The sequence below is a fragment of the Mauremys mutica genome, chromosome 2 (genome assembly GCF_020497125.1).
Source record: "Mauremys mutica isolate MM-2020 ecotype Southern chromosome 2, ASM2049712v1, whole genome shotgun sequence".
NCBI classification, from domain to species: Eukaryota; Metazoa; Chordata; order Testudines; family Geoemydidae; genus Mauremys; species Mauremys mutica.
The window spans coordinates 169,943,339-169,966,876 of record NC_059073.1 but is presented as its reverse complement, the minus strand read 5'-3'; the positions used below and the strand labels follow the sequence as shown (position 1 = coordinate 169,966,876).

General features: G+C 43.4%; 1 protein-coding gene across 3 annotated transcripts in view; it reads right to left on the bottom strand.

Moving 5' to 3' along the window:
* Window positions 1–23,538, bottom strand: part of NFX1 (nuclear transcription factor, X-box binding 1) — a 188,244-nt gene that overhangs the window by 152,596 nt on the left and 12,110 nt on the right. For all 3 annotated transcript variants that reach the window (XM_045006791.1, XM_045006792.1, XR_006577166.1), the window contains exons 2-5: window positions 21,486–22,544; window positions 14,268–14,429; window positions 1,065–1,142; window positions 19–124 (exon numbers count right to left, since the gene is read on the bottom strand). In XM_045006791.1, the coding sequence (XP_044862726.1) occupies window positions 19–124; window positions 1,065–1,142; window positions 14,268–14,429; window positions 21,486–22,544 (1,405 nt within the window). The remainder of the gene's footprint in view (window positions 1–18; window positions 125–1,064; window positions 1,143–14,267; window positions 14,430–21,485; window positions 22,545–23,538) is intronic.

Here is a 23,538-nt window from a genome sequence, read left to right as displayed (position 1 = left end):
TGAAACTCTCTTACTTACATATTACAAGAGTGGGGACAGTCCTGACCTGGTCTTCTTTTTCTACAAAGCTCTCCACAGCTATGTGGAATTTCATTTCTATTCCATTCAGGGTTGTTTACCTTACCTAAAAAGCAAAACAAAAACAAAAAATTAGATGCAGAAACAGCTTCAATACAATAATGAACTTTAAAGTAAACATACTGAGAGTGATGAGGGAGGGACCATCTTGGACTCTGAGGTGTCACTTTAAGTGAGGTGATATTCCAAGTTTTTAGAAAATAGGAGGCAACTTTTCCAAGACAGGCTGATTTTAAGAAGTGGAAGCTGATTGAAGCTGCTCAGAAGTTTGGAAATTTAGTGCAAGTCTCAAAAATATGAATCAGTGGTCAGAATACTGGTGAGATATCTAAAGGTATGCAGTTAATTCATTTATCTCATGATTCTGCAATGTTTTGTGCATCAGCCTACATATGGTAAAGTAGAGATCTAGGCTCTGGATCTACACAGGAAAGTTGCACCTGTTTAACTTAAATCTTTTCTTAAACTGATTTAATTAAAACTAGTGCAAGTTCCTGTGTGAACACTTATTTTAGTTTAATTTAATCCCATTTCCAATCAATTTAATCTAAGACAATAAAGCCACTCTTATACCAAAATAAGAGTGTCCAAACAGGAGTCTGAATTGGTTTAACTATATTGGTTTAAATTCACGTTAGAAAAGTTGCACCAATATAACATATGTAGGGAAAGGCCTATAATAGCTGTAATTACCTGTACCTTAGAACAAGGTATTTCTAGATTATTTTTTCCTACAAAATGTCTTCATATCAATACTGATTCCAAAACATTCCTAATAAAGGTTTTATTTTAACATTTATCTAAATATTTGTTATATATAATCTTTATATAGAAATCAAACGTCACACAAGTCAGGCGGTTATCTTCCAATATCATTAACAAAGTAGCCACGAAAGAGAGCTTTTGGGGATGTAAGGAAAGATTCTTCAACAGTATTAGAACTTATTAATTAAGGAATACCAACTGTAAATATCAACTACACTCACCACAAAAACAGGTGTAAGTAGTAGGAACTTGTGTTGAAGCATTTTGACAAGCAGGACATCTCCAGCCACTATTGCCATCTGTAAAGAAATTAATATACAAGAACTTAAAATATGTTTAAGACAGATGATAAACAATTTAGAATAATGGCACAAGACAGCAAACTTTTTTCAGATTTTACTAATTTCACCATTTCAAGTAATACTATACTATACCACCTTATAGAAATCTGATTTTGTAATGTGTCACATTCAGTTTAATAATTAGTGCTATAGAAAAATCAGTGACTCATTTTAAATAAAATAAAAATGAACAGATAGATCTCAAAATAGAATTGCTAATTCAAGATCATGAATGAGTGGTAGTGTTCTTACGGGGGTGCCACCGGGATTGGTCCTCAGCCCAATGTTACTCTATTTTTATCGATTACCTGGAAGAAAATATAAACTCATTGCCAGTAAAGCTTGCAGATAAAACAAAGATTGGTGGGTTGGTAAATACCAATGGGGACAACATATTACCAAGTGATTTGGATCACCACTATGATGGATGCAATCAAACTATATTTTAAATACAATCAAAGTCATACATTTAGGGACACAGATTACAGGCCAGGCTTACAGGATGAGAGCCTGTATTCTGGAAAGCAGTACTGAAGAAGACTTGAGGTCAGAGTAATCAATTGAACATGAATTCCTAATACAGCAATGTGTCAAAGTAAGCTAACACGATCACTGGATGTATAAATAGGATAGTATATAAGGAAGGTAGTAATCGCAGTACCTGGTACTGGTGAGACCATTATGGGAAAAACTGCATCCACTACTAGTGTCCACACTTCAAAAAACGATGTTGAAAAACTGGAGAGGGTTCAGAGAAGAGCCAGAAGTATGGATATGTGGTGTGAAAAAATACTTTATAATTAGCAATGGAGTTCAATACATCAGTTTATTGAAGTAAAGGTTAGCAGATTACTTGGAAACATTTTATAAGCACCTACAGAGAGAAACCGCTTAATTGTAAAGGGCTCTTTAGCAGCTAAAGTGTAACTAGATTCAGCTGGTCTGAGAAAGATGATGGACAATGATACTTTTGTGGGGAAACAAGCAGCAATATGGTCTTCTGAACTCAGTCATCTCCAATAGCTCAGTGTATGACTGACTGTCATGTGACTGTGATATGGGCAACACCCTGAGTGGTAAGCAATATCACAGAACATAGGGCCCAATTGTAGTAGGTCACAGAGCAGAAGAAATACCCCAAGGATTCAGTCCCTGTATGAGACTGAGTGCTTCCATGATGACATGAAGGGTGTGAATGAAGGAAAACCAAGAGAAAGACTTCAAAACCTTTCACCCAAAAGCCACATTGGACAAACACCACAACTGTTTTATAATGCTTGATAAAGATGAGCACTGAAAGGCAGAAAGAGAGACAGAAAATTCCTTGAATTAAGTTCTGTGCTGTTCTAGCCAGCAACTAGCCAAAGGTTTGTCTGAGTGAGACCTCAGAAAAGGGGGATCTTTTATGAACACTTCGTAGTCCTGTAAAGGTTCTTGACTATATCTGCCTAGAAATAGTGGATATGGGTGCTTAGTGCCCTTTCTTATATTCCCCATATAATCCTAAACTCTATGACTCAGTTGTGCAAGCAGCATACAAGGAGGATTGCTCAACTCTGTGACTCAGCAAGGCCCACCAGTACATGTCTGAGCCAGTATTTTTTCAGGTACATGGAGTGAGCGTATAAAATAAGAGACAGTGGCATAATGAGACCACCTCTCTCCATTTACGCTGAAGACAACAAGAACACTGTGAAGACAAAGACTGTGAACTGAGAAGACTGGTCCCAGACTGGGAAGGAAATTCAGACTGTGTATAAAAACATATAACCTACCTGCTACATTCAGTGGGATGAGGAAAACTGTTTGATTCAACTCTCGCTTAGTCTAAAAGTTTAGGATTTAGAATGCATATTTACTTTTTCTTTTCTAAAGGTAACTATCTCTAACCTTTATGCCTACCACTTTATAATCACTTGAAATCTATCTTTCTGTAGTTAATAAACTTATTTTAATATTTTATCCTTACCAGTGAGTTTGTCTAAAGTGCTTGGGGAATCTGCTCAGTTTACAAAGGCTAGTGAACATCCACTTTCCTTTGACAAAGTGGTGAACTAATTAATGAGCTTGCACTGTTAAAGAAAAGGTATTGAGCAGTGTAAGATGGTAAATTTCTGGGGTGCAAGCATAGGTGCTGGAACTAGGTGCGCTGGCCGAATCCCCTGACTTGAAATGGTTTCCATCATATATAGGGTTTCAGGGCCAACTTTAGGAAGTGCGAGGCCCAATTCGATAACCCGGCGGCGGTCCGGGTCTTCAGCGGAACTTCGGCGGTGGGTCCTTCATTCACTCTGGGTCTTCCATGGCACCGAAGGACCCGCTGCTTAAGACCCGGAGCGAGTGAAGGACCCGCCACCGAAGTGCCACCAAAGACCCAGACTGCCACCAGGTGAGTAAAAATTAAAAAGGCGCCTAAGTTAGGCACTCTTCTTTAGGGCACGAGTCCTTCTTAGGCACGGAGCCCAATTCAGAGGAATTCTGCCTAAAGCTGGCCCTGCAGGGTTTACAGTTTGGTTCAATGGATCTCAGTAACCCCACTATGCAAATTGTTCCAGCACCCCTGGGTGCAAGGTTAGTGGCTTGGGAGATTTGCTGATCTGTGCATAGTTCATGAGTGACTTGGAGAACATTCATGCAACTTAGCTGTGTGTGCCTCTGCATGGTGATGGCTGAGTAACAACAGCATCTGGAGGGGTTTGCTGCTTGTCACTAGCAAAGCACTGTGAGAAAACTCAGGCTAGAGAGTTATGGATGCATAGCAGTCCCACAATTCCAAGTTGTACTCAGGGGTCCCATCACATACACCTTCTGCGTAAAGTGAATGCATCAATACTACATGAGACGACTTCCCGGAATCTGGTATTGTATAGAACCCTTTTCCTGTACTATATCACATGACTTATGAGAAGAGGCTGAGGGAACTGGGATTGTTTAGTCTGCAGAAGAGAAGAATGGGGGGATTTGATAGCTGCTTTCACTACCTGAAAGGGGGTTCCAAAGAGGATGGACCTAGACTGTTCTCAGTGGTACCTGATTACAGAACAAGGAGTAATGGTCTCAAGTTGCAGCGGGGGACGTTTAGGTTGGATATTAGGAAAACTTTTTCACTAGGAGAATGGTGAAGCAGTGGAATGGGTTACCTAGGGAGGTGGTAGGTTTTTTAAGGTCAGGCTTGACAAAGCCCTGGCTGGGATGATTTAGTTGGGAATTAGTCCTGCTTTGAGGGGTTCCAACCCTGATATTCTATGATTATTGGCTTATACCAGTAAACCTGACTAACATTGGTTATTTCATCTCTTGAATATATTTCATAAGGAACCAATATGTGGTTAAGCAATTTATTATACAATTTACCAATAAGCTACATCTGACATCGACCACACTCACTTTACCTGGAATATATGCAGATAATAAATGCATAGATAACTGTCAGTAGCAAGCTGGATATGAAAGCACTCTATTAGAACATCTGTGCCCTGCTAATTACATAATTTACACAACTATACATTAAATTGATGCACAGTAGATCCTGAAGACTCACATGCAGCTCTTCCCTTTGCTCACACACTGAAGGTGCAACACATATAACCACAAATCCGTCACACAACTCAAAGTTAACCACAGGTCCTCATATCACCAACACAACTTTACCAAGCAGAGCCTACTACTACTGCCTCCCCCATTTCAGATAGGTAAACCTGACACACTGACTACACCTGGTACATAAATGAATTACCACTGGCTGTTGCCACCTCCAGGGGAACAGAAAATGGCAAAACCAACCTTTTCATAGAATCACAGAATATCAGGGTTGGAAGGGACCTAAGGAGGTCACCAAGTCCAACCCGCTGCTCAAAGCAGGACCAATCCCCAGACAGATTTTTGCCCCAGATCCCTAAATGGCCCCCTCAAGGATTGAACTCACAACCCTGGGTTTAGCAGGCCAATGCTCAAACCACTGAGCTATCCCTTCCCTCTTTTTCTCATTTAACAGATGAAATCCTGTGGGTGAGTGTGAAAGGGCTGTAAAAGGATGTGAACTGTGAGGCTGGCAAAGTAAAGATGTGTGATGTTTGATGATTTGAATGTTCTCACCTCAGTCATACAAAGGAGAGTCTGATTTTTCACTTGTGCATCAAGTAGCTACATCTTCCATGGTTTGTTCAGATGTAGGTCAATGTGGCACAAAGTCTGTGTGGCATGTTAAAACCAAGAGGGCAGCTTGTTGGGTCAGTAAGGATGTGCTTGTTTGGAAGGTAGATGAGGTCCAGAACTTTGCCATTCCCTGGCCGGATCCAAAGACATGAGGTGGTCACATATGGTCATTAAATTTTGCAATTTCAGGCATCATTGGGGTATGTTATTCATAACCTACTGGATGGGAAGTTCTGGCTACTCTTTGGCACATTTAAGTTCTTGTCCTGTGGCTATATCTCAGCAGATAGCAAACATCAAACCTCAAGCTAATACAGAAAGTCATGGTAGAGACGTTGATTTTAAAAGTTCCCGTGATGATTCGCATGTTCTGATTCAGCTGCCCAGCCACAAGTTGGGTACTCTGCAAATAGTACACTAACGCCAAGACTGATGTTTGTAACACCGAGGCAGTTGATCCACAGCTTGGTCCCACTAACTTTTGAATAACGTTGAAGCGAGTCTTCGTGTTAGAGGCTACTTTCTTGAGGTGATCATGAAAGGTCAGTTTACGGTCAAAGATGACACCAAGATGTGTTAGCTTTGGGTCATAAGGCACAGTTTTGCCACACAACTCCACAGTTAGAACATTTGTGCAATTCTATTCTCAAGGTGGAAAGTAGCGACTACTGATTTGCTCAGATTTGGTCTCTGCTTCCACTTCTGGAAGTATTTCTCCATGATCTTACAGTCAAATGTAAGGTTCACTTCAAGTTCTTTAAAGCTATGGGCCTGAGTTACAAGTGCCAAATCATCAGCATACACAAACTTCTGTGCTATCACTTCAAGCGTATCAATGGTGTATTAATTGAAGAGTGTCAGAGCAAATACAGAGCCTTGTGGTAGCCCATTATTCAAAAAGTGCATGGCCTGCTGGTTTGACTTCCAAAGTACATGCACAAACTTTGGCTGCTAAGCATGGCATTCTGCAGCCTGAGAATCCACACATAGGGGATCATTTTGGTCAGTTTCAAGTAGCAGACCATCCTTCCAAACTTATCAATCTGTCAGCAGCATAAGGGGCAAAGCAGTACTGGTCTTGAGTTTTCATCGGAATCCAGCCTCAATGTTTGCAGCAAGAGCCAGGACTTGATCACAGCAACTTCTTGGTGGTCAAAAACCAACTTGCTCCTTGAGTAGGCTGGCATCCACAGTGGGCCCAATTCAGTTAAAAAAATCATACTGGTCTATAAATATGGGGGGCTGAACCATAAGTGATCAGCAATTGAATCAGCTGATTGTATACAATATATTATAAAAGTGTACAGAGTGAGATCTTTTCTGAAAGCTAATGACACACTGGTGATTTATGTCCTGAAACTTATATATTAGCACTATCTGAGGAGATACAGAAACTTAGGCCATGGCTACACTTGCAAATTTGCAGCGCTGCAGCAGGGTGTGAAAACACACCCTCTCCAGCGCTGCAAATTGCGGCGCTGCAAAGCGCCAGTGTGGTCAAAGCCCCAGCGCTGGGAGCGCGGCTCCCAGCGCTGTACGTTATTCCCCACAGGGAGGTGGAGTACGGACAGCGCTAGGAGAGCTCTCTCCCAGCGCTGGCGCTTTCACTACACTTAGTGCTTCAAAGCGCTGCCGCGGCAGCGCTTTGAAGTGCAAGTGTAGCCATAGCCTGAATGATATTAGGCTTTAAAGTCTGTGGCCAAACAGGGAGAAACAGGCTGCCTCCGAAACAGGAGAAGGCACCTATTTACTTGGCTCCAGTGCTATTAAGCAAAGCGTGAACAAAAACAATAGAAGCCCCATTTACACAGATATCAGCAAGGAGATTGGGAGTCCACAGGAAGGGAAAAACAAGATGAGGCCTCCTGCCTCTTGAAACAAACTCATTAAACTTTGGAAGACTGAAGCAAGGAGAGAAGCCATTTTTCGCATCCCTAACTAGATAGAAAGGTATCAGAGGGGTAGCTGTGTTAGTCTGGATCTGTAAAAGCAGTAAAGAGTCCTGCGGCATCTTATAGACTAACAGAAGTATTGGAGCATGAGCTTTCGTGGGTGAATTCACCCACAAAAGCTCATGCTCCAATACTTCTGTTAGTCTATAAGATGCCACAGGACTCTTTACTGCTTAGATAGAAAGGAACAACTGCAAAAGATGGGTCCTTCAATTAAAGGGGGATTGAAGTATCTAGAAATTGAATAAGGATGAGAAACCATCTTAGACTAAGATCTTTCACCGAAGACAAGGGAAGCCAACCCTTGTGCTTCTGGGGAAGGTCCTTGTACTAGAAAGAGAGAGCGTGAAACATGAGGCCTGAATTAAAGTAGTAGTTTGGCCCTGCTCTTATGAAGCAAAGTTATCAAAAGTCAGGTTGTAAGCAGAAGTCAGACCCTGTTATAAAACATGCCTGCTTTCAAGTTCACAGAACTTGGCAAAAACAGGGCTGCTATTGCAAAAACACACAGAGTCCTAAGAAGTGATACGCGCAGGACACTCATGCAAACACATTCCATAAGGGTGGCAACAGATCATCCCGATACCAGGTGTGGTACAAACTCACTCCCCAAAGATAACAGGAACACACTGGCCCCTCCTAAAGATAATGTTGTGATGACAGTGTGATGGATAGAGATGTTTTGATCGACTCAACATGTATAAGGTAACGGATGGTAATTAATTATGTCAGACGGGCAGACTGGAGCACTGTCATGGTTGGGCATAAACTGTTCAGGAAGGACAGGTGGGGGAGAAAGGTGGAGGAGTTGCACTGTATATAAGAGAACAGTATGATTGCAGAGCTCCAGAGAAAAGCCTGTTGACAGTCTTTGCATTAATCTTAGAGGTGAGAGCAACAAGGGTGACGTCATGGTGGGTGTCTGCTATAGACCACCAGACCAGGAGGATGAGGTAGACGAGGCTTTCTTTGGACAACTAACAGAAGTTTCCAGATGACAGGCCCTGGTTCTCATGGGGGACTTCAAATCACCCTGATATCTGCTGGGAGAGCAATACAACAGTGCACAGACAATCCAGGAAGTTTTTGGAAAGTGTTGGCGACAACTTCCTGGTGCAAATGCTGGAGGAACCAATTAGGGACCATGTGACGTTATTGACATGAACTATGACCATATAAATCATTGTTGCAACCAAGGTCTTGTAGTTGCACCAAATCTTGTACGAAGGAGGTCAAGTAAGGTGTCTATGAAAAGGTTGTAATTTGCTGGTTAGGATTATGCTGTCTGTAACTGTGTATCATTTTTGTATGTGAAGTTATGAATATGGCCTATGTACATGTATCTCAATGTGTTTGATTCTAAGTAGCATTCATGAAGCATTTGGTCAGCTTCTTGAGAAATAATTCTTCAGATTAAGTGCCCAATCAAGAAACACTTAACTGACAATGGACCTTGGGAGACCCCAATCCACATCTGAGGAGCCTTCCTGGAGACATTCACAGTAGCATGTGAGCAATGGCTGCCACTTGCAAACTGAGTCATGCATGGACATGTGACTTGCCGATGTGATTCCAAACTCCATCTTGCTGATGTGATTTTCCACAGTAAGAAAAAGGGGTGTCCTTCCACAGGGCAGAGGATATAAAAGGCCGTGGAAACCCCTCCATTTTCTCTTCAATCCTGCTTCGCACCTCTGGAGGAACTGTGCTTGAAACTGAAGCTCTGAACAAAGGACTGAATGACCCATACACTGGGATGTTTGTACTCTAGAGACTTGATTGGTTTAAATTAGCAGTAATCCCATCAAGCCTGCATGAAGCTTGAACTAAGAACTTTGCAATTGTTGTATGTATTTGATTCCATTTAACAGTTTTAACTCATCTATATTTCTTTCTGTTTATGAATAAACCTTTAGATTTTAGATTCTAAAGAACTGGCAACAGCGTGATTTGTGGGTAAGATCTGACTGGTTTATTGACGTGGGTTTGGGGCTTGGTCCTTTGGGATTGGGAGAACCTTTTCTCTTTTGCTGGGGTATTGGTTTTCATAACCGTTCATCCCAATAAGGAGTGGCGCTGGTGGTGATACTGGGAAACTGGAGTGTCTGAGGGAATGGCTTGTATGACTTCTAGTTAGCCAGTGGGGTAAAACCAAAGTTCTCTCTGTTTGGCTGGTTTGGTGTGCCTTAGTAGTGAAGAATCCCCAGCTTTCGGCTGTGACTGCCCTGCTCTAAGCAATTTGTTCTGAATTGATACATTCAGTAATGTCCTGCCAAAGGCTGCTTTGTTAGAGGCCGTGCTCCTCTTGACCTGCTGCTCACAAACGGGGCAGAATTCATAGGGGAAATACAAGTGGGTGGCAACCTGGGTAGCAGTGACCATGAGATGGTCGAGTTCAGGATCCTGACAAAAGGAAGAAAAGAGAGCAGCACAATACAGACCCTGGACTTCTGAAAAACAGACTCTGACTCCCTCAGGGAACTAATGGGCAGGATCCCCTGGGAGGCTAATATGAGGGGGAAAGGAGTCCAGGAGAGCTGGCTGTGTTTTAAAGAAGCCTTATTGAGGGCACAGAACGAAACCAACCCGATATGCAAAAAGAATAGCAAATATTGCAGGAGATCAGCTTGGCTTAACAGATAAATCTTCGGTGAGCTTAAACACAAAAAGGAAGCTTATCATAAGTGAGAAATTGGACAGATGACTAGGGAGGAGTATAAAAATATTGCTCAAGCATGCCGGGGTGTAATTAGGAAGGCCAAAGCACAACTGGAGTTCCAGCTAGCAAGGCATATAAAGGGTAACAAGAAGGATTTCTACAGGTATGTTAGCAACAAGAAGGTGGTCAGGGAAAGTGTGGGACCCTTACTGAATTGGGGAGGCAACCCAGTGACAGATGATGTGGAAAAAGCTGAAATACTCAATGCTTTTTTTGCCTCGGTCTTCACAGACGAGGTCAGCTCCCAGACTTCTGCACTGGGACATACAGTATGGCGAGGAGGTGAGCAGCCCTCAGTGGTGAAAGAACAGGTTAAGGACTATTAAGAAAAGCTGGACATGCACAAGTCCATGGGGCCGGATGCAATGCATCCGAGGGAGCTGAGGGAATTGGCTGATGCAATTGCAGAGCCATTGGCCATTATCTTTGAAAACTTGTGGCGATTGGGGGAGGTCCCAGACGATTGGAAAAAGGCAAATATAGTGCCCTTTTTTAAAAAAGGGAAGGAGGAGAATCCGGGGAACTACAGCCTCACCTCGGTTCCTGGAAAAATCATAGAGCAGATCTTCAAGGAATCCACTTTGAAGCACTTGGAGGAGAGGAACGTGATCAGGAACAGTCGACATGGATTCCCGAAGGGCAAGTCATGCCTGACCAACATGATTGCCTTCTATGATGAGATAACTGGCTCTGTGGATATGGGGAAAGCGGCGCACGTGATATACCTTGACTTTAGCAAAGCTTTTGATACAGTCTCCCACAGTATTCTTGCCAGCAAGTTAAAGAAGTATGGCTTGGATGAATCAACTATAAGGTGGATAGAAAGCTGGCTACATCGTCAGGCTCAATGGGTAGTGATCAACGGCTCGATGTCTAGTTGGCAACCAGTATCAAGAGGTATCATCTGGATGATAGGATGGATTGTACCCTCAGCAAGTTCGCAGATGACACTAAGCTAGGGGGAGAGGTAGATACACTGGAGAGTAGAGACAGGGTCCAGAGTAACCGACACAAATTGGAGGACTGGGCCAAAAGAAATCTGATGAGGTTCAACAAGGACACTTAGGACGGAAGAATCCCATACACCGCTACATGCTGGAGATCAACTGGCTAAGCAGCAATTGTGCAGGACCTGGGGACTACAGTGGACTAGAAGCTGGACAGGAGTCAACAGTGTGTCCTTGTTGCCAGGAAGGCAAATGGCATATTAGGCTTAATTAGCAGAAGCCTTGCCAGCAGATTGAGGGAAGTGATTATTCGGCACTGGTGAGGCCACATCTGGATTATTACATCCATTTTTGGGCCTCACACTACAGAAAGGATGTGAACAAATTGGAGAGAGTCCAGCGGAGGGCAACAATAATGATCAGGGGGCTGGGGCACATGACTTATGAGCGGATGAGAGAACTGGGCTTAATTAGGTTGCAGAAGAGAAGAGTGAGGAGGGATTTGATAGCAGCCTTCAAGTACCTGAATGGGGGGTTCCAAAGAGAATGAAGCTAGGCTGTTCTCAGTGGTGGCAGATGACAGAACTGGGAGCAATGGTCTCAAGTTGCAGTGGGGGAGGTTTAGGTTGGATATTAGGAAAAGCTATTTCACTAGGAGGGTGGTGAAGCACTGGAATGGGTTACCTGAATCTCCATCCTTAGAGGTTTTTAAGGCCTGGCTTGACAAAGCCCTGGCTGGGATGATTTAGTTGGGGTTGGTCCTGCTTTGAGCAGGAGGTTGGACTAGATGACCTCCTGAGGTCTCTTCCAACCCTAATAGTCTATGATACATAACTTGTTTGTATCAGTGTATAAAGAGGGGTTTCAGAGGGAGTGTCTTTGGCTAACCAAGGGGAATGGAAAGTTCCGCCATTCACTTCAGCTGAGCCCGTTGCAATGGGCATACATATGTTAGTGTACCGGTAACCACTGAGCCAGGGCATTAGGATTGTGCTTCGTTGACAAACCTGGCCAAGTGCTCTCTCTCCTGAAATGGGTCTATAGTCTTTTGGGCAATTTTATCAAGGTCTGCTGTGTCAGCTATCTGCGCAGAGTTGAGACAGCACACACACACAAAAATTACAGTTCTAACTGAGGGAAAGTCTGTCATTGTAGAAGAATGATGATTGGTGAGAGAAATCATCTTGAACAAACCCTGAACCCTGCTAAATTAAGTTTTAGACTCAGATGTGTATTTTCACTTTTATTTGCTTGTTACCCTTTCTAACTTTCTCTCTTATACCTGAACTCACTTAAAATCCTATCTTTTATTAATAAATTTGTTTTACTTTTAATCTAAACCACCAGTACTGTATTTGAATTAAAGTGAATGTGGAAAGCTGCCAGGTTGTGTGCCTTTAGAGGAACAAACAAACCCTATTATTTCTCTGAACTGTCCAGGAGAGGGATGGACATTACAGAGCACGAGGTTTTTGGAAAAATTCATGATTGGGAGTGTGTTGGGGTCACCCTGCAAGTAGTACCCAAGGCTGGTGGAGACCAGGGAGAGCATATTTGGTGTGCTGCTGGCAGGCTGCTGGTGCCAGAGCTGCTAAACCAGAGCTGTTCAGCCCACAGACACTTAGGCTGTTACCTGGATGTTGACAGGTTGGTTGTGAGCATCCCAGGCTGGGAAATACAGCAGCAAAGCATTGAGAGGCACCCCAGGTTACAGTCACTGGTGTGGATTGCACCCCAAACCCCATAACACCTCCCTCTTCAAGAAAGAATTCACATGTCTAATTTCTTCCCTCCAAAGACTTCTGTGGATGCAGGGTGGTTGCGGTCCACGGGCAGGGCAGGAAGATGCACGGGGGTGGGGTTAGAGTGCATGATGTCTGGCACAACTGGGGTAGCGGGAGTGCTCTGGCAGAGTTGGGGTGCATAACTGTTGAGGTGCACTGGCAGAGTTGGGGGATGCAGGGAGTTGGGGTACATGGTAGCTGGCACAGCTGTGTGTGCAGGATGTTTGCAGTCCACTGGCATAGCTGGGAGATGCAGGGGGGTTGAAGTGCACTGGCAGAGTTGGGGGGTGCGATGCCTCCCTCACCTAAGTTCCAAACATCTCTCACCTCCCCCTAACATCCATTCACATTTATCCTCCTCCCTAAACTCCCCCACCATTCCCTCACTCCTCCACCCCCTAGTACTCCTTCCCTCCCAGGAAGCAGTCACGTGTCTAATTCCCCCCCCCCTAAAATAGTATGATTACATTCCCCCAAATAAAACTGCCACCCATGACTCACAAATCGTAGTAATGTCCAGCCACTCAGTTCAAAACTCCTTTTGTCTTAGGTGAGGGCTTGCAATTAATTTTATCTTAGTTTAGTTAATTGAAATCAAAGCCATCAATGGTGATTTCAGTCATCAAATTCAACAAGGCATGTGATTCTACCAGTGATTAGTACTTCTTCATTTAACAGCACAAGGAAGCAGAAGGAAGGTGGGAGGTGGGGTTTGGGGGGAAGCTCCATAACTCAGGAATCCCAGAGTCAAGTGACCTCAAATTTGGATCACTAACAAACACTACCCTGTACCCCATGAGGCACCCCAAAAATTAAACATTCAGATTTTAGACAGCTTATAAGCTTGGAGCTTTAAACCATATAAAATTATAAGAATAGAAACCGTCTAGCTATTTTTCTGTACTGGTGTGTGTGCAGCAGAAAATGCACATTTTAATTTTTCTCAGGCTGCCATCACTATGTTGGGTAAATCTTGGCAGATTATTAGTGGATGAAAATGGAGTCAATCAACAGTTTGATCTCAACTGCTAAGCAGAAAAAAATCCCATCCATAAGTTTCTTTAAAAATGGCTATTTTTTTCAGGTCTGATATTGCCAGACCAGTACATACACATGACTCCAATATGGGTGACTAACTCTACCCTGCACCCCCCTGGCACACATCAAATTTCAAATAAATCTAACTTAGCACATCAATTCTAGAGAACTTAGAATAAGGCAACCGTCAAACAGATGTCTTAATGCAACTGTAACTACAGCAGTACTGGCATGCCACTATCATTCACACACACACACACTCCCCCACTCTCTCTTGGCTGAATGAACTTCCAGAAGTATAGAAAATAACATTAGAGTTGTAATGTGAAGAACCATAAAATTTGCCCATTTCTGATTTACAGCTTGCTTTACTGGGAGGCAGTTGTACTTAACTTAAATGAATAGGTAATTTAGGACTAGAATTTCTCTTCTTCCACATACTATGAAAAATTTGAACTTCTCTGTACATCTGATAAGAAAATACCTACCTTCGGCTTGTGATGCTGGTGATCTTGCCCACTTCTTAATGCAGTTCAGATGAAACACATGATAACAATTCTGACAGCTCCATACCGGGGCTATTGTTCGGATCACCTCACAGCACACCATACACTCATATTTCTCTGTGGTCAGCTGCTCTATCAGAGAACCTGAAAAGAAAATTCAATATGTACACACCTAAATTAATCAAGACAATATACATACTAAAAACAGCACCAAAATATGCTACACTTTAAATGCAATTTTAGAATTTATTTCTTCATATAAATGTAATGCAAAGCTTTTTCTTCTGTTAGAAAAACTGAAAGATTCCAATCCAAAAATTTGGTACAAATGTTCTGCTTTCTTGTGTGTCAGTCTCTTAAATTTGGGCAAAAGCAATAATAAATTGTTCAGGTGTTTCCTTTAAACCTATTAGTGAGTCTTATCTGACAGAAGAGAAAATTTTACTAGTCTTTTGTTCCAGCTACCTTAAGTGGGAGAATTTAGCTTTTTTCTACTTTTTACAAAGAATACCGCAAAATGTACATTACTATACAAATCTCAAACTAAACAAAATTAAAATCCTGTACCTGTGCATTATTTACAGACCAGCTGAATAATGAAGTACTGGGAATATGCAGAAGACTTCACACTCCACCCATAAGAGGAAGCACTTTCTAACTTGCTGTTTTAGGAGCAGAGTTGTGGGCTCCAGACAGAGCCACATTCAACTACTCTAGGCCAAAGGGATGGTTGCCATAATATGGGACCCTTTTAGTATGCAAAGTAGCATCAAAGACTACTCTGAAAACTAAGAGGGAAGTGCACCTTAAACACAAGACGGAAGAAACTAAAAACAGATGGTGGGAAAAGTCTGAAAATACATTAAGGTGTGCAAATATAGTTAGGGCAGCCAAACAACCTTAACTCTGCCCTATAGCTATACCATCAGAGTCGGGGAGGAGAGGAGAAGAAAAAAAAAATCAAGTGCATCTTTAGAAGTCAGTTTAATCTAATCTGAGTCCACAAAACCTAAAATACCTTAATCATGGTTGACTGGTTTTGCACTGTGTCACTACCGGGTGCATTTAAGGTTTCTCCTGAATGAAAATTTAATATTTTTAAGTTATGAAAAAATGACCATTAAGCCTAAAAGAAATATTACAATGCTGCCAATGCACAGAATTTTAATATGGAAAGTTTGAAAAGTTGGTGACAGGGCAATCGTTAGTGTAATTTGGGTTCCCTAGCACATACATGCTACTTTCATGTTCCCTTCTGGCCTGATGACGGGATCCAGTGCAAAGGTGGTTTTTGAAGACATTTAGGATTAATGGTCATTTTTTACTTTTATTTGTCAAGTTACCTGGCACAAAAAAATTTTCCCTTCCAAAATGACCATCTCCCACAGTCTTCAATGGGCCTGGTGCCACACAGAATCATAGGGTTGGAAGGGACCTCAGGTGGTCATCTAGTCCAACCCCCTGCTCAAAGCAGGACCAATCCCCAGACAGATTTTTGCTCCAGATCCCTAAATGGCCCCCTCAAGGATTGAACTCATAACCCTGGGTTCAATGCTCAAACCTCTGAGCTATCCATCTCCGGCCCTTGGGGATGATGGTGGAATCAAGATGCTCAGTCCCACTGGCAACAGTGAAAGGGATATCCCTTTCAAAAGGGCCACCAAACACCACAATGGCTTCAATCTTATTAAGATTTCCTTCCTTCTTAAGTATTTTTATGTGGTTGTGTAGAACACTGGCTCGTGTATTTTGGGGTACCATCTAATAGTTGGTCTGCTTTAGAGGAGGACAGCCTGCTGCTGCAAGGCCACATTTACACTACAAACTTTGGTCAACTTAAGTTATGTCAGCATAAAGCTGCTGCAGTTAGAGTATGGCTGCTTGGGTTGGTTCTACACATCCTCACCAGCAGTGCCTGTCCAAACACAAACCTCAGTGTACTGCATCACCCTCCAGTAAAATACCTTTTGATAAATTGTTGCAACATGTTGTGGGGTACACACAAGCTGCATGGGGGTTGGGGTGGCTGAGGGCAAGAGTCAAGTTAACATCATGTAACTTTCTCCATTCCATAATACCATCCCTATTCCATAGTTTGTAAGCTTTTTAAAAATACCACAAACCCACTGTGACAGGATCCCTGGGGCACAACCAGGAACTGGGGTACCACTGTGCCCCCTTAACTCTCCAGCCTGGACTGTCTCTCACAATGCTTTGCTAGTGACAAGCAGCCAACCCCTCCAGGTGCTGCTATCACTCAGCACAACACCATGTCAAGCATCACATTCAGCTAGATTTTGTGAATGCTCCCAAAGCCACTCACGAATCACACAGAAAAAGGCACCAGCCAATTTCCCCCATCACCCCAGCCTTGCACCCCAGAGCTGTACCGTCTTGCCCTGGTTAGTGTAAGTTTATTACTCAATGGGGAGGACATACACCAGCCTTTGTAACCTGAGCTGAGATTTCCCCAAGCACCTCAACCAAAATACAGTTTTAGGTAAAATATAAAACAGATTTGTTAACTACAGAAAGATTGTAAGTGATAATAAGTGGTAGGTATAACAGGTCAGAAAAAGTTACCAAAAAAATAAAAGGTAAGCGCACAATCTAAATCTCAAACCTTATTACACAAAGCAGTATTTAGATCAAGCATTTCTCTCACCCCACTGGATGTTACAGTTCTTAAAACACAGACTTCTCTTTCTCAAACCTGGGACCAGTCTCCTCAGTTGAAGTCTTTGTCTTCTCAGCATTCTTGTTTCCAGCATAGGTGGGGGAGGAGAAAGGCAAAGGAACGATGCTACTGTCCCTTATTTTATACCCTCAGTCCACCTGCCTGGAAAATAATAGCCCAAACACATCCTGGTGGGCTTTGCTGAGTGACAGGGTTGAGTGCTTCCCCTGGTGTGGTCTTGTGCAACTGTCATTAATTGTAAAAACTTTTACAACTCCCCTGTTAATTAATGGTCATTGAACACCCTCCTGGGCAGGGATCACATCCTTTGTATGCCACTAGCAAATTTACAGCACATTGCAGAAACAACCATACAGCAAAGTCTCATAACTTGATGCACACTAACAATATACTTATTTTGACAGAATGGGTTTCAGCAGATCATGACCTTTCATAAAGTATCTTACATGACATGCTTTGTATGAAATAGACCATAATTATATGTGTGAATGTGGGGGTTCCAGGGTGCTGCTTGGAGGTAAAGTGTGCCACACCCACACAGCACTTTTTTCTGGCCCTCTCCCTCCAGTGGATGAACACCAGACTAAGAGCTGCATTGACAGTTAAGAAGTGGCAATCACGCAGTGGAATCTTGCAAAGCTGGATTGCTACCGGTCAATGGGAAATCTTTTAGAGTTGGAAAATCCACAGCAGAGGCTGTTATCACACCAGCGTATACTGTGATTTAGCATATCCTGTTACACAAGACAGCAAGTGCTACACAATATGCAGGGCATCATGGATGGATTTGCAGCAATGGAGTTCCAAAACTGTGTTGGGGGAATAGATGGCGTACACATCCCTAATTTGGCACCAATCCACCTTGACAGAGTACATCAACAGAAAAGGCTCCTTTTCTGTGGTTCTGCAAATGTTGGTGGATCATGGGGAATACTTCACGGCTATCAACACGGGCTGGTCAAGGAAGGTATGGGATGCGCACATCTTTAACAACAACAGGACTGTTCACAGGAAGCTGCAGGCAGGGTCATGCTTTTCCAACCAGCATATTTAATTGGCGATGCTTCCGGCCCTCAAGCAAGGCAGGGCAATGAGCAGTGTGCGATCTCTGGCCCTTAGGCAGGGGCAGAGCCGCAATTAGTCTCAGGACGGGGTACCAAACTGTCTCGGGCCTCAGGAGGGGTTTCTCTGACCTCTGAGATGGAGCAGAGCAGTAGGCAGTCTACTGCCTGACATCTTGGCTCAGGTAGATGGCAGACAAATGCAGACCTCGTGGCCTAAGGTGGGGAGGCTGCCACCCCGTGATGGGGGGGCAGGAGGACCCGGGCTCAGCCAACTCCACCGGGTCCCAGCCCAGGGTCCTACAGAGTGTTCCACCAGTGGGTCAGCGGGGAATCCAGCCACAACACGCTGACCAGGTTTCTGGCAGCAATGCAGACAGACTGGGTCTGCTGTTCTTGGGCGACTTCCTCCCCTTGGAGTGTATCTGGATTCGTGGGGGTACTCCATTTCCTCAGGGTAGATGCTGGGATTGCCACTAGCTGACTCCTCAGTGCCTCGGTCAGCTAGCAGCTCTGGCCAGTCCTCAGCTCAGCGGGGCTCCTGTATGGTTTCCAGCATCAGGAAAGGGTGGGGTAGGAGGCATCCATCTCCTCCGGTAGCTGCAGCACAACTGAGCTCCAGGACCTGCCCTTTATACTTCCTGTCTTGCCTCCTGACTTCCAGTGGGAGGGATGGGCTCCACCCACCTGGGCTCAGAGAGTGGTTCTGCCCCCTCTGGCTCAGTGGGAGGCCACTCCACCTCACTACAGGGAAGTGCTAAAATGGAGTTCTCCACTGACTGCAAAGGGAAGTGAGATCACAATTGTTGGACCTGTAGGTCAACAAGAGTCTGCAGCATTTGTGTTTCCTGACTAAAAAGACATGTCCCCGTGCATCTCAATCTCTTTTTTCCCACTGGGACCTCTGGGCTTTTCTGCCACATTCACATAGCAGGCTCCCCATTCACAGTCCAATGCAGCACTAGCTTGGAGGATCTCAATGAACATATCCTCCACAGTCCCCTTCTTTCTCGTTCTCATCTGGGTCAGGCATTCCATGTGTGTGGAAGGGGTACCCCACAGGGCCCCAACAGCCGTAACTACAGATAAAACAGACAATGTATCATTGGATTTACAGTCACAATGGAAAGTGAAAGATAAATTTCAGAACCCTATTCTCTTAATCCCATAAATATTTTTAATAAAACCATGCTTGCTGACACATCAGCTTTGAAGTGCCTCTGCACAGTCTAGCTCTCCAGTCCCAGGCATCAGGAATATGGCTCACCAAGGGCATAGAAGCTGGGGGAAAGGAGTGGGGAGAAATGAGGAAGGAATTTTTCCGTTATATGAAATATCAGCCTTTATTTCCATGAGTACGAACATAGGGCAATACTGTGGCACTAATACTGTGGCACTAATTTTCCACAGGCAGTAGTTATTTTAGCTGATGTCTCACTCCTGAGGGTAAGAAAGGCACAGAAAGCATAGCTGCTACTGACGTCCCAAAGCTGTCCAGACCCATATGCCACTAGCCTGTGAACTGCAATGGTGCCAGGCGAAGTCATCACAGAGTGGCATGGGAAAGTGACCTACCATTGAGGAGTAAATAAGGCAGCCACACCTAGAAGCCTTCAGGAGAGGATTGCAGAGTACATCTATGAAGATTTAATGAAGATTTCTTTGTATCTTCCTGAGAACATTCCTATGAACTGCTCTGCATGCTCCCCCCTGCCCACCTAACCATACAGGGGATTGAGAAGCAGACAACTATCTGGTTGTTATATTGCTACCTTGTCTCATACAAGTAAAACAATTAAAGGCAATACCTGTGTATGGCTAACTTCCTCAGGTTCCTCTGTGCTCAGCTGGCAGTACTTGCTAGTCCGCGGTGAAGTATTGAAAGAACATGGCTCGCAGCATAGCTGGATTTCCCTACAATATCTCCCACCTCCACCTCACTGTTGATCACATGGGTCTCTGTCTCAGGCTCCTCCAAGATATCCACAGTGGTCTGCAGATGCTCGTGGGTTCTCTGCCAAGTATTGCATGCAACTCGTGGTAAAAGCGACAGATGTGCAGCTTGGCATCAGCTCAATTGTCGGCATCCATGGCCTTGAAAAATACCTGCTACAGCATCTTTGCTTTCATGCGGCACTGCTGCATCCCCTATGCAATATTTTCATTCATGTTTCTATGACTAGTCCATAGCTCTGCCTACATAGCCTCTTCTCCCCATACATCTAGAAGATTCAATACCTCGTGTCTACTACAAGCAGACACACATGGAGCCGGCATGGTTGGTTGAGCAGCTGTACACAATGAGGGAGAGCTGCCAAGTGGGAAATCAGGAAAAAAAGGCATTTTAAAAAACTGATGAGGGTTTCAAAGGTGGGGAGACATGGCTTCTGGTCTCTGTGATCCCTGGGCAGTGGAGTTCACAGTTGTGACTAGAGTGATCATTGTGGGACTGCTACTGAAGGATTGTTAGGGTCAAGATAGGTCACATAGCATTTACATTCGCTCTGCATTAACCACAGTATGTCAAGCATGGCTCAATGCCATTTGGGCAGGGGTGTTACCATGTCGCCCTAACAGGGGCGCTTACATAGGCAGCAATCAAATATGAGTGTAGATATACACACATGTAAGTTGATGCAAGGTGACATCCAACCTATCTTTGTAGTGTAGGCCAGGCCTGAGTGAAGGAGCTATTTCTTTAGATGAAAAATAGAAATCAGTGCTGTGGTTTTGGAGGGTGGTCTGTCCCCTCCACATCTGATTGAGTTCTAAAGCCTGGAACCGAAGACTTTTCACAAGTTCCACTACAGAGTTTGAACACTGCTGGTGATATTCTCATTGATGGTCAGTGCCACACCTTTCCACTCCACTGTTCCAAAACTAAGGCCTAACAGCTTTTTTTGTATTTCCAATATTACATATTTTTGGTACTATATGCTTGATCTCAGCAAGGGGAGTCCAGCAATAGGAGTTTCATTTTACCCATCCCTTAATTAGCTCCTTTCTGTGTGCAACAAAACATTTGCGAAAGTTTTCTACTTTGACAATAATTTCATTTAAGGATACTCCAGCTTTAGAACACTTGTTCAAATCACTTTACATTTTCCCCACAATTCTACTCTTGTCCCTGATGTGACTTCCATTTTGATTTACAAAAGATGCAAAATTCAGCTTTAAACAACACATGTGGAAAGGCTGCCATCTTTCTATAATGAAATGGGAATTATGGAACATCACCAGACACATAGCAAACAGATGCATTTAAATATAATCCAGGTATGTTAAGTATCCTTTGCATCCTTTGAAACAGACCCTGTGAGGTGTTGAGCAACTCCTGTGAAATGCCAACCATCTTCAACTAACTTCAACAGCAGTTGAAATTGTTCATCTCACAGGACCAGACCTTTAATTTGGAGGTCTAAACCAGTCCAGGAAACTTACCTGTATGAGTTTCCTTGTTCCTTGGTACATCACTCTGCTTTTTCCAATACTGAGTCCAATTGAAGTGAAGGGAGGTTGTGTGTCCCACCTGTAGGTGAAGCTGTCTTCCCCCATATTTGACTGATTCCCTTAATTGATGAGCTTGTGTTATGCAGGTCAAGTTTTGATCATTGTTGTGAATGCCTGATTCTTTGCTCCTCTCTCTAATTTTATCTTTTGGAGCGTAAATAAGAGTAGGCTTTTTAACTTCTTTTGTATTTTTACTGCGGTGAGTATCTTGTTTTTTCTGGATTTCTTTACCAAACTGGGGTTTACTCCACATGGACTTCCTGGGGTATTTCTTGTTCGCAAATGAATATCTTTTTTGTTCATCACCATTGCCAGCATATCCATCAAACAATGCTTTGGCAACAGATGCTTCTGAAGAGTCAGACTGAGTCAGATCCAGAGATTGTATGTTTTTAAACATATCATCCTTCTGTTTAGATGTCACTCTCTTATCCCGCTCATGTAACTGCTTCCCCTTCTCTTTGAGACCTCTTCCAGGTGCAGGCATCAAGTGTGTTTTCTTTGGCTTTGCTCCTCTATTATCTGCACTAGATACCTCCTTGTCACTCTCTGAAGAGCAAAAGTCATTGTATTCTTTAGGATTGACTCTCCACCTTGGTACTAATGTGGTATCTAAAACTGTCATGTCTTTTGTACCATCAGTAGATGATTGCCTTATCCGGTTTCTAGTATATGTCCTATCACTTCTAGATCTCTGCCATCGCTGACTTTGAAAACTACGATTCTTATGAGGTTTACTGGTACCACCGAGCTGGAGAAAATCTTGCTGGCTACAGTACTGGCTTTCTGGACTATAAAAGCTGTGTTGCTTTGTGGAAGAGTTTTCATAGTCTGTGCCTCTATCAGAAGACTGACTAGGAAGTGGTAGAGTATCATTTCTGTTCTGATTCCTATTGGATTCTAATCTACCCAGACTTCTCCAATTTACATCAGGAGTCTCTCTCTCTCTGGGAATGAAATCAGCTGCATCCGGATTGAAGTTTAATACACCTAAAAAGTAAAACAAAACAAAAAAGTTGCTGAAGTTCAGAACTGCATAAGTATTACAATTCCTCTAATGATGTACCACAGCAAAATCTACTGCGTACACAATGGGTCTAATAGTGCAGCTGCTCCAAACACTAAATTGCAGAATAAGGACCAACATCCAGGAGTTCAATTTTTTCAGGGAATATGAAAATAGTTATTTTCTATTTGCCTTATATCAGGCATGATAAATTTATTCTGTACCTTCTTGGTTATGTACTGAGAGTAAAACTTTCACTAGGAAGAAAATTCTGCAGTCTTTTGAGTGCAGTGTCCTTTAGCTAGCCAAGTAAAATATCACATTTAAAGACTTACCACAAGAAACCCTTTGCATTCCTGAAACCTCCTTTCTTCACCCCCATAACCTCCATTCTTTATGTGACTGTCCCCTCTTTTCCCTATCCATTGTCCCATTTTGGACACTCACAACACCTCCTCACACATACCCTCTCCACTCCCAACCAACCTCACTTTGGCATTTCCCCCCCCCTCGTCCTCTTCTCATCAACTTCCTTTCCCCCACACCTCCTTTTTCCTACCCTCTCTTGTTCCTCCTCTCTACCTCATTTGTTGATTCTTCTCCCCACTCTTCCTGCCTGCCAGGTCCTGGTTCCTGGACTAAGGTGAGAGCATAGTAATAAAAAATGTCCTTTTCCTTAGTAGTATGAGGCGCAGCAGCAGTGGCAATGAGGGAGAAGTCTAGAAAGAAGGTTCTTCTGATCCCAGTGCTGGGAGACTGGTGGCAGCAGGAATGGAGTGGGGTGAGGAAAGAGACAAAGGATGACTCATGTGGGCGGGGAGCACTGGGAAGACCTTCTCCTAAGCCAAAGCTGAGGGGCATGTGAGGCACTATTGCTAAGGGAAGCAGGGTAGGGGCTAAGACATTATCTCCCTCTTCCACTCCACCTACTTTTACTTTAGCTACCTCCCAACCCCTTTATACTGTGGCAGAGCTATA